General features: G+C 40.3%; 1 protein-coding gene across 2 annotated transcripts in view; it reads right to left on the bottom strand.

Annotated features, from left to right (window-relative positions):
• slc8a1b (solute carrier family 8 member 1b) overlaps window positions 1-12608 on the bottom strand; it is a 103185-nt gene that overhangs the window by 7199 nt on the left and 83378 nt on the right. For both annotated transcript variants that reach the window (XM_026354093.1, XM_026354092.1), the window contains exons 8-10: window positions 4017-4202; window positions 3828-3917; window positions 23-126 (exon numbers count right to left, since the gene is read on the bottom strand). In XM_026354093.1, coding sequence (XP_026209878.1) covers window positions 23-126; window positions 3828-3917; window positions 4017-4202 — 380 coding nt within the window. The remainder of the gene's footprint in view (window positions 1-22; window positions 127-3827; window positions 3918-4016; window positions 4203-12608) is intronic.

The following is a 12608-nucleotide window of genomic DNA, read 5'->3' as shown; positions in this document are numbered from 1 at the left end:
CCCTAGATGAGCCGGTACTCACCCCAATACCCAGGAAAACATTGACAGCATTGGAGCCTGTCACATTACCAATGGATGCATCTGCATACTGATCCTGGATAGCAGCTACCTTACTGGCAAAGGTATCTATGGAGAGAGACACGGGGAGACAAATTAGATTTGTGCACGTAAAGAAATGTAAATCATCTGCAAACAGAAGCAATTCTAGTTCAGATTAAAAAACACAGACTGCTTGTCGAAGTGTTTTTAATACATATCGTGTTGGAGTATTCAATGGGAGCAATCAGAATGTTAATACCTCTAACAGAAAAATATATTTTTTATTTCATAATAATAGTGGATTGTGACCTTTCTCTAGTGCCACCATGGGACATTATTTTAATGAAGAACTTGTCCTGACTACTCTAGTTGATGACAAGAGGAATAAGAGTTGTGATTTTGGTGATGACTTGGCCTTTTCCTTCTTTTCCCGCAGCTGCTTTTATATAACTGTTCTGTCATTTGAACGTTTGCACTTCACTGTCTTGATCAGGACGGTAAACGCTACTCAGGAAATCACTAGGGCTTAGTGCAGTTGTAGTGTTTTCCACTAACTTATATAATTAAGTGTAAAGGCAGACATACATTGGATGTTGAACTCCTGACCTCGACATGTAGTCATTTGCAAGTTACACAACAACACTGACACAGAAAGAAGCTGCTGATAAATACAGAACACATAAACATTAAAACAGAACACGGTGCAAATCCTATTTTCCACATTTAGGCATGAAACCTTAAATTAGAAGTCACAGTATTTAATCCAGTTACATTATTCTGCCGCCAGCAGCGAGCACAGGCCGGATTGGGTCCAAGATCAATAATTTACATGGCTGCAGCTCAATTTGCAGCGGAAAACAAATCTTGGCTTGATAACTAATCAGAGTTGTGATGTTTACTCCTAAAAATTTGCCTTGTTTGCCAAACTACCACAGCTCCAAAGGGACCCTCTTCCTTGCTGTACTGAGGGGAGCAACGGACATGCTGCCAAATTTTAACAATAGGCTCAAAGGGTCAGTTAGCATTCGCACCTCTCACTAATTTTCTAACAATTATTCTTTCTTTAGTGATTCGTGTGATTTTACTTTTATCAGGCAGATACAGCAAGAGCAGATATAAACCAAAAGAAAGCAAGGAAGTAAAGGAGAAATGCAGAAAAAGAGGAGGAAGGACTTTCTAGAAATGGCAGCCAAACTGGCAGCCGAAGAGAGGACGATAGGAGGAAGAGAGAGGGTGGACGAGGGAAGGAGGAAGAGGCAATAGCCCAAGGAAAAGATAAATCTCCACATAGACCCTAAAGCTTTAAGGACAGAACTGCTCGGCTTAACCCTGTGTGTGTGTGTGGAGACGGTGTGTGTGCCAGTCTCTGTGTGTGTGTGTGGAGACGGTGTGTGTGCCAGTCTCTGTGTGTTTGTGTGGAAACGGTGTGTGTGCCAGTCTCTGTGTGTGTGTGTGGAGACGGTGTGTGTGCCAGTCTCTGTGTGTGTGTGTGGAGACGGTGTGTGTGCCAGTCTCTGTGTGTGTGTGTGGAGACGGTGTGTGTGCATGCAGCTCCACTGTGACTGTGTATTAGTGAATGATGCCACCTGGGTCCAGTCTCATTCCATGCCTCCACCAGCTGGTAAAAGTGTGTTTGCGTGTGTGTGTGTAGCTATTTGTCTTTGAATGCTTCTGCGCCTGATGAAGTGGGTGAGTGCGTGGGTGCTTGCATGTTCAGTAGCGACCGTGTGTGTTTGAAACAGGTTTCACTCTGCAGCTCCTTCTGTGAGAGTATTTCTCCCTGGAGATTTTGTTTTACCCTTTTCCTCTGCCTCTCCGTCAATCAGCCATTCTCTTGCTACCCTCCTTTCACCTCATTCTTCGTCCCTACGCACTCTTCCTTAACCTCTCCTTCCTCTTTCCTCTGCTCCCTCTTCCCTTTTAAAATAAGTGGACTCACTGGGGAGCTCTGATATGCTTGTACTTTTCTGGCAAACCTTTTGTTTAGCCAGGTGGTAACAATAGGAGAAAGATCAGAGGTTACCAAAACATATCTGGGACCATAAATATTTACATGAATTTTCGGGAGGTCTGACCCTTCTTGTGATACCTTGTCGTGGATCAAGGGGCAGTGACCCCACACAATCAGTCAGAGGTTTTACAAAAATAGTTCTAGAAATGTCACAGCACTGGAAATGAAGTGATGGACGACAAGTGGTGAGGAGAAATACCAAGCTTCTGTTGCCATGGTAACAATGATTGACGAGTGTTACGGGTTAAAATGAACAGCGGTCTCCTCTCTATTGTTTTGTCAAACCATTACTGTAGCCATCCCGACCTCCTACACAGACTTACGCTCTTCATACAGCACCTTGCTTTCTACTTCCTGTCATAATAGATACTCCATAGCCATCGTACAAGAAAACGTAACTATGCCTTGTATTAAAGTGCAGTTATCGCTTAATCTTCCATGTGTAACGAGATTTATCCCAACAAGAAATCATCCATAACACTTAAATCTACTTTAAGCTGTGAAGAGAGCAGGTTCAGAGGTTTCACTTGAATCCCAATCCAACAATAAACTTCCATTTCTTGCATCTGTAAATCTCCTTTAGCGGCTCCTCGTTGTTTTTTCCTAGCTCCGAGTGTGTTTGCCTGGCTAACTGTGACAAACGAGGTTAATCATCACGGAACCACAGCACAGGATGGATAATATCAATTCTAAATAGGAGGTCTGTTCCTTTCTGTGTGTGTGTGTACTTGTGTGAGCACCACAGGTGGTTCTGTTAAAGCAGAGAGCCTCAGAATGGCAAAACCACTTTGCAGCTCTGGACATGATGAAATGTGTGTGTGTAATTCGTATGTGTGCACGGACGTTCGTATGTTTACAGGTGTATGTGTAAAATAGCACATACATCACTTTTTTATCCCTGAGCTCCCTAAATCGAAGCACCAGAGCCTGACATGACAAATAGACCTATTCTAAAAACACATGGTGGTTACAGTAAAGGTTACTGGGTGTATGTGAAAGTGCATGAAACCGATTTCAAGCTTTAATATGTTGCAGGTACTGTCTATGAGTGTATGTGTCTGAGTCCAAGTAATTTACCAGCTGCACAGCTGCTCATATGTCTGCAAATTATAAAGCTAGCATTCAAGCATGCTGTATATACTGTATGCATGTGTGTGCAGAAAAAACAAAATGGAAACAAGGTAAAAAAATATTTAGCTGCTGCTGCAGTTGTTTTCCATTCTTCACTGTTAGTGGATGATCCATGCAGCTGTCTGACGACGGTACGGCTTTTTACTAACAAACTATCCAGTGAATAAAAATATACTGGAGAGACGGGAAACTACTGACTCAGTCATGGTAGAAACATTGTGACATCAGGAAAAAATCTGTGCATATGAGCATTTCTTCAGATGTTTACTATAAATAAAAACAATTGCAGCTTCTTTCTTTAAATTTGGAGTGTTGTAGGAAACCTCTTAGAATCCACATGATGCAAAACCATTATAACCGTTATACTCCCTGAAGGAGACCACTGATGACCAGATCTAAGTTTAAGACCTGTGGATATTTTATTCTGTTAAAGCTCTAATGAAATGGCAAATCTGGATAGAGAAAAGTGATTATTATGATATTTAAGATAAATAAAACAGCGGCAGTATTTAATCAGAGCACATTTATATATATACATACACACATACATATATATATAGATGTACATATACATCTACCACATACATGTATATGGTAACAGTATCTGCTCTCTCACACTCACACACACACACACACACACACTCACCTGGTACAGAGGTTCCCAGTGCAACAAATACTACTGCTGTCACTGAGTCTTTCAGGCCCACTGTGCAGCCAAAATGAGAGGCAAGGTCCCCTGGAATAATAATAAAAAGTAAGATAACTAACTAGAAAATGTCTTTATGTGTTTATTTATTTATTGCAGTGTTCCTTTATCAATCAGCTGTCATTGTACCAATGATGGCGGTGAGCAGTCCGATCATGCAGATGGACACGACGAAACAGGCCCAGCCGTTCCAGTACTCTGTGGGTGGGACGAAGGCGAACAGGACCTTCCAGAAGACAGTGAGGAAGTGCATGACGTAGTCGAAACACGATGGCAGCTTTTCCTCCCCACACTCCTCGTCATCGTCATCCTCACCTGGAGAAGAAAGAGCGAGAAAGTTAAGCTAAGGGTCAGAGGTCAACAGTGTGGCGTGGACAAATCCAGCGAGCGTCTTTTAAAGTTGCGGTTAGTGGCTTCGTGCCACTGTGCGAGCAAACAGAGGGAATTTCCTACTCAGCTGTAATTTAAGAAGCTCCCTTCTGTTTGTTTTTTGTGGACAAGAGGAAAAATGACAGCAGCAACTTACTCTCTCAATGGACCGAGTCATTTTACAGACGCTTTTATGAAAAGAAACCTACAAGTGAGGAACACACACTCACACCAGGGGCAAACTGGGACTCAAACGTAGATAATAGGAAGAGGGGACGACACCCTGAACATCCAGAGCCAGAACAAATCTATCAATTCAGGAAACCTGCAAAACTGTACAATCAGCTTTAACTCCAATGCCATGCCAAGCATGCCAACACGAAAACTAAGATGGTGAATATGGTAAACATTTGTATGTTTACAGTGTTTTTGCACACCACACACACTAACAGAAACAGCACTTGACTAGTTTTTAAGTCAGAGAACATATTATAGAGGAACCAACAGAGGACTCAGGCAAGTGTGAGCCTTTATATCTATGACCAAAAGAAACACAAGACCATCTCAGATCTCTCCTTAAAAATTTCTATTTAGATACAATATGTGGAAAAAAAAGCAAAATGTATTAGTAAAACTTATTATATTTTCAGAAAGGCATAAACTACATGTAACAGCATCATTCTGTTACAATGAAGGAAGGCAGGTGATAAAACCTAATTTCATCTACAGCAAAGAAATGACTGCAATATAACTCAAAATATAAATCACACTGATCTACTAAAAGCTGAGTTGGACACATTTTGACTTTATTATGAATTTGATAAAGTGAATTCACCCTGCTGGGAAATAAGAGCTAAAGTAATCTGTCAGCGACTGAAGTGAGAAGGATTTAATGACTGTGTGTCCGTCTTCTTCTTTTATTCTAGCAGGAATATGATAAATTAGGAACAGAAATGTGCAGTACAATCTAATCCAATTCAGCAGTTTAAAAAAACACTGACACAGTGTGTGACCCACAGACTGGACCGACAGGTGTGTGTGATTGAAATGTGAATGAGCAATGAGTCTGATTTTTTGCCCTGGGACATGGACAAATGGTTGTATGAGTGTGTGTGTGTGTGTGTGTGTGTGTGTGTTGATACCCATATGTCTGCTAAACATGGAGGAATAGGCAAATAGGTAAACTTTCAAATCAGGTACAGTACCATTCACCAAAATCAAAAGAGGTTGGCAAGAGGGAACTTGAATTATGCTGAACTAAACACATTTATTATAATATAGTCTACCTATTAAAGAGGGTCTTCCTACAGACACTGAAGGAAGAGGAGCATGAATAAATATATAGCAGACAGTAAAAATACTTTCTCTATATTGTTTTAACATATAAATCATGGGACAAATATTCTGAAAATATTGCACATGATCATCAATCGACACACAATAGCCTCTGATAACAATGTGGAAACTTGCAACTACGACCGGTGACCCAAACATTTCCTTGTTCACTGTTCAGCAACACACTTGTGCCCATTACTGTGTTTCTATCAGTGATTACCACGACTGTTATTCTTGTATATCTGGCAAACAACATGCTTGAACACCAGTTCTGTAATGATTAAAATTAAACATACGATACTGTAATTAAAAGTGTGCAACTCCTCTAAAAACATAATCTGACGTTAAGTCACATTTTGACAACGGATTCAATGAAAAATACACAACAAGTGGGATTTTTCTGTCTATAGTGAACAGATTCTGGACAGTCCAAGAGTCAAAGGTCTTTTCTTTTATGCAGATAAACTTTACCCTAATCATCAAACAGAATGTTTAACATCAGATTTGAATTTAATTTAAGCAAGTATCAGATAAATAAATGGTTTAATGTCAAAATCTCCATTGTATTGTTCTTGCTACTCTTCCCACTCTTCTCTATTCAAACACACACATCCTGCTTGTTCTCACTTTGTCAGCTTTTCTTGCTCAGTTTTAGTTAAACAGAACTTCACTTCACTAGTGTTTAAGTCAGAGAACATATGTCGTTATGGAGGAACCAACAGCACGACCCAGGCAAGTGTGAGCCTTCTTTTCTGTGATGTGGACCATTCTTAAAACTTTGCTGCAGTTTTAATTAAACCCAGAACATCTGTTTGTTATTCTCTGATGCTCTTTTATAAAATGTGTGAACAGGTAAACAGGAAACAACACAAGCCCATCGCAGATCTGTCTGCGATTTAATTCCATCCAATACAATATGTAGAAAAATAGCAAAATGTATTAAGTATAACTTATTATATTTTCTGAAAGGCATAAAATCAATTCACACTGCACTAGAGACAGCAGAAGACACCAATCAATCAAACCTTACAGTTTGTCTAGACTTCATTCTGATGCTCTGCACTACTGGATTAGACGTCAAGCTTCAAATGCACGTACTTCATCATTTTCCCCACACAACAATCAGCCAACAGTGCATATACAGTGTGCTTTTGTTGATTAAGAAAAATCTTCTGCCAATTTACTGAGGAAGACTACACAGTTTGACTTCTTCTGAAGTCACTTGTTAGGGAAGAGGTCAGTTTTTTACCTGGTTTATGTCATAAAACAAGAGGAAGGTTTGCAAATGGACATTTATGGAAAGGTGACACTCTGCAAACACACAGAGTAGGAGTGTGTGCACTTCTTCAATATCTGACGTCAGCTGTCAGATTGAATAAAAATCAGGTAATTATCTTCCAGAGTTACCGTAAATCCCTCCAAGTACAGCATTCCCTCCTTTAGTATCTGTCCCTCGACTGCAGCTCAGAATGTTAACACTGTCTGTGGAAACACAAAGAGGGAATTTTATAAAAACCATATTTAATCATTTCATTTAGCTGAAGCAAAATGGTCAGTACGAGTACAGTCGGACAGTAAGAACAGTGTAAGTGTTAATATGAGCGTACAGTTTAACACCGACAGGAAAATTTGAAATAATATATCTAATCTTACATTCTAGTACTGTGCATAAATGTTTATTTATGAGATCAGAGGTGGTCCAACTCATTTTTTACACAGAGGAACAGAGAGGGGCATGAAAGACAACACTTTCACTGTAGCCCCGTACACCAAAGTTCATCAAGAAATTCTGAAATTAAAGGTCTAGTTCTCGATTCATTTAAATAAACCTGATTTATATCCGTTTTCTTTTTCGATGATTTCAGATTTGCCTTCTTGCTAGATCTTAACTTTAATATAGTGTGAGGCATAAAACTAGTAGAAGATCTGCTAAAGTTGAGAGTTTATGTTACATAATAAATATATGTTGACTATTAAATAGAGAACCTGCCTGGACTGGATGTAGCAGTAAAGAAAATGTTGTCTGTAAACCTTTTTAACGGAAACCAGGGGCTCAGAAAAGCACAACTGAGATATGTATGCTCTCGTACCCAATTTCAGTGATGGATAAATGACCTTCTTCTGAAATATGCCACTTGGGATTGAACGCGTGAATGCATCAGCCTTGGCAAAACTGTCACAACAGATAGCAAAACGTCGACCAAAAAGTCAACCCAACATTTAAACAGCTCTAAGCTTGACTTATAACCACATGAAAAAAACTAAACAGGCACTTTCTACATATGTACTGAGGCTTTGGACACTTGGAGTACTGACCTTCTGTTTAAGCGTAAAGACACACGACAGCCTGATATTTAAGTCATTAAACAAACGTCATGAACCACATCCAGACTGTGTGCGCTGCACAACTGCTATGCATTAGCCGGGGTTAACTCAAAGATGAATATATTCTAATGAGGCCAATTATTTCCTCAGGGGTCACATACTTTGCTTAATGTAGTTAATAATAAATGTTTTCTATTCAGGTTGAGGACTTGGACTAAATCAAATCATCAACTAGAAATGAACAGTAGAAGGTCAGAGCAGAGAGCAAAGTCCTCATCCACTATTATGGTTTGTAATGCACAAACACTTGGCAATGAGTTATACAATGAGACTTTAGTTATGTCTGCAGCCCTCCTTCTCTCCCACATAGCTTGTTTTGGCTGAATGAAGCCATTTCTCTCCCACTTTCTTTCCCCCCCCCTCTTGTTCTGCTGGCCGTTTATTTGTGCTCTTCTATCAAAATCTTGGCCTCTGGTCTTTTACTTGTTATTTTCTGTCCCTGTACGTGTAGGCATGAAATTACATAGCTGCCCCATAAGTGCCCATGGGGAAATCACACTGTTTTGAGACCACACTGGGAGAATGGTAACATTACTCTTTGATGATGTACTATAAAAGCAGTAAGATAAACCTGCCCACACTGATTTTTTACTTTCTTGGGACAATCTGATGGTTTTAACATTCAGACACTAGTTTCGATTGGGTGTGTCCATTGCTGGATGATATACACAATGATTCAAAAATTACAAACCAAGCCCTTTGCAAAGTGAGTTAATTGGTGTAAATCATAGCCATTAGAGCAAGAACCACAATTTTACAGCAGCTGACATCTGCAATGCCTGTTAGCAGACACCTGTGCTGACTAACTATTATGATTCTGTGGTTATATGATAATACCTGGATCAAATCTGCTTCATGGTCAATTGCTTATTTAAAAAAATGTAGAAGGATAAATGTGTGGACCAGTGTGTGTGGGAAACTGTCATCATGCTGCCGAATGACAAAACGTCACACTTACACCACAATCTGATTAGATTTTGGAGCATCTCTTCGCATATATTTACATATTATGAGGGAACTGATTTCCTAGAAATCACTGAAACTGTTGAACACTTTAGGTTCATACTGATACGAGGTATATGTGCTTATTAATCAGCTAATTGACTTCACTGGGGGGTACTCTTCTTTTTTATAATCAATACAATAACTTAGGAACTATAGCTGAAATCTCATATTTACATCCCGCAGGTGCTTGCTGCATAAATCTGCATCTAAATGCGGTTAAACTGATGATGATGTGGGTGTATTCGCACATCTGTTTGGCTTAATGTTTAAATTCATGTTTTTACCACCCCTTGAAAAGCACATCTTTGTCGCACTCTCCTCTCCTATTTGGCTTCCAGTATCTTTCTGCCTGCATTTATTTGTATGACACTTTACACCTCGTCTCCATTTCTATGCTCAGTTAGCTTCCACAAACGTCATTTTAAAAATACTGATACTGAAAGAGACTATTAAAATAAGAAACAATAATAACCTTATTTCTCTTGAAGTGCATCTTCTTCACTATGTTTTGTCCGTGCCCTGCAGAGGTGGTGGATGTGCTATCTACTGCAGCTCACTGACGGAGCCCAGAAGGTGCGTTCGCACAGGTCAGATGTGAAGCGCAGCTATTCTCTTACATGCTGGTAGCCAAGCAGAGTGTGTGAACACGAGGGTGTCTGGCTGAAAGACAGTGTGTGCTTCAAGTGATATGGTCAGAGCTCAGGGGACTGGTAGGATTCATTCATACCCCGGCCTGTTTACACACTCACACATCCAGACTCACACACTGTGCTTTCAAACTGATGTGGTCAAACGAGCTCCTGTGTTGAAAATCCTGCACACTGCTTTAAAACGACCCTTCAATCACTTCCCATTACAGAAGAGGAAGAAAGAGAGACTCTGTTCAAAAAAAATTCAAATCCAGCTTCACACAGCGCTCTATCGTGGTAGCAAAGACACACTTTTGAATAAAAACACACTTGAAAAAAGGCACAAGGGGAATACTTAGTGTGTATAAAGACAAAAAAAAACAACCCACCCACACATGAGGGATACATGCTCAGACTCCCCAATGTAGGACATCACATACCCAGTGCACTGTGGGAAATATCACACACACAGCAGAGAATACAGCCCGTCATTCATCCATGCAGTTTCAAACGTAGCTCGAGTGTTTTGACACTGTCGATTACATTTAAGTCACAGAAATAAGCCGCTGTCATCAGAAATAAATAGTCAAATTTTGAGATCCTGAATTTTAAGAAGTTTCTCAGCATGTGTTCCTTGGACAAACAAACACGATTTTACTTCAAACGGTCTTCAATTGTACTATGAAAGCTGTATGTATTGAGTATTTGTGTGTGTGTGTGCATGCATTACTCTTGTTGTGGGAACATAAATCTATTTATGCCTTCATACTGGGGACCCAATATTTAAAATTTTCAAATTTAAAGTGACTTAGTTTAAGTTTAATTTAGTGTAAATAGTAGAGGCACACCCCCGAAGAGAGAGTCAGGCTGTCAAACAGGCACCCAAGTCGCTGGAGAGCTTCAAACAGACAGTTGACAGCGAAATGAGGCAGAATCTCTCCTCAATTCTCCAACACATATAATAAAGCCACTACTTTAAGTTTATTATTGAAATGCTTTGACTTACTGAAAAGCGAGTATGGTGTCATCATTTTCTCCCGTGAGGACTCAGACATACATAACAAGCCTTGAATTTGAATGAGTTTTTATCTCAGCTGTGTCAAACGTTTTATAAGAGCAGTTGTCACACGCAGTCCATCAGTCAGCCTGCTTTCTGACACGACCATCACTCCGACAGTCAACAAATCAATTCAATAACCCGTCATTTTTTTTAGTGAGTCACACATTAGCAGTCATTTATCATCTGGTGGATCCAGAAAACGATTTGTGCACAAACACAAACAGGAGATGCTAATGGCGGCGCAATGAGGGCAACTCGAAAAGTTCCTTAAGTCTCACTGTGGTGAAGGTTGGTGATCAGTCTGATGTTTTCCTGGAATCCTTGCATTCAAGGAAAACCTTCATGGAGGAGGTGTGAACCCAAAAACACACACATCCAAAAATAACACACACACACACACACACAGACACAGGGGATCGAGTGATGAACAGCGCGAGTGCTCTTAGTAATTAGAGAGCAGTGGAGTGTGGAGTGTTTGAACATCAATCTTCTTCCCTTTCTTTCACTTTTCTGTCCGTACAACACCCCCTCTTTCTCTCTTGATCTGCTTTTCATTGATTTTTCTTTTCCTGCTTTCTGGCTCAACAAGAGACTGTTCTTTACACAAGACCACACAGTGGTGTATCTTGTTTTGTTAAAAGGCTGCATCATGAAGAATTTCCAAAGCTGCCAAGACTTGTACAAGTCATTGTCATTGCACTGATGTGTGCCGTTTATGCTATTTAACACACCCCTTTGTGATTTGGCAATGCTTTTGGCAGAACAACATCTTTGTCATGCACTCAGTCAACTAACATATCTTGGTTTTCACTAGGGAAAGATCATGGTTATGGTTTAAAGAAATGAGAATTCACAGTTTCAGTCTGTGAGCAGCTCTCTTCTGTGTCAAAGTTGCATGCTTTGTTTACCCAACCACCCACACCCGGGTTCTTCTCCCTAATCAGACTACACAATATCAGTCTGTTATTAGGCCGGCTCAATGGCGTGTTGAGAGCAAATCTTAGCGGAAGACAGCTGATGCAGCATCCGTGACACCTCAGGATGTCCTGACAAAGCTTGTCAGAATAGTTTTCTACATCACGTCTTTCCTTCTGTGCACAGCTGTAAATATGGCAATTTCATTTCATAGCCGTGATTCCAGTGAACATTCAACAAGATGACAATCACCCATGGATCATGAGCATTATTCCACTGGAACTAGTGGCTGCAAATGAAAACACCACAGAGTTTGTTACAGCAGTGCTGTGATCCTTCCACATTTACTCGTCATTAGCTGCACCGCCTTCATGATTCAGCAAAGTCTGATTGATAATTCTAGCTTCACCTTGATGCTTCATGGCCAGTGAGGACAGGATGAAATCATTAGAGTGACACATGCAGAAGGAAACACTGCGAACCGTAAAAACAGAGACTTATGCTCTTGAAGAAAAAGCAATAAATGACAACAAATACATTAAGAAATCAACACGATTAAGCTCCTTGCTACACGGCAGCTTGGCAGACCTGCCACATAATGTGCACAGCTACACACCAACACACATAATCTGTCACTGTCTTTCTGTGTTAGCTTATCTGGAGAAAAAATTCTCCATCTCCATCAGCCAAGCAACAAACGCAGAAAGACACAGAAGGGAAAGCAGGTCAGTGTACACACACTCACACGGCACCAGCACGCTGACATTTCGAGCTTTAATGCCTGGCTAAATGCAGGTTTCTCGCTTTGAGATGAATGTCACGGCCTTGGCAGCATTTTATAAGCGTGTGTGCATAAGTGCACGTCACTGGAAGTGCCAAAATGGAGCTATGATGCAGTGACCTGTTGATTAAGCCTTGGCAGATTTTAAATGTCCTTTCATGGCAGGAAAGCGGTTCCAAATCTACAATCTTCTCCTAATTGAACCGATGAACTGATAACGAGCCACTGTTTTATTTATTCAT

Source organism: Anabas testudineus, chromosome 15, assembly GCF_900324465.2.
Source record: "Anabas testudineus chromosome 15, fAnaTes1.2, whole genome shotgun sequence".
NCBI lineage: Eukaryota > Metazoa > Chordata > Actinopteri > Anabantiformes > Anabantidae > Anabas > Anabas testudineus.
The sequence above is the reverse complement of the archived record's forward strand: the minus strand, read 5'-3'. Positions and strand labels throughout refer to the sequence as shown.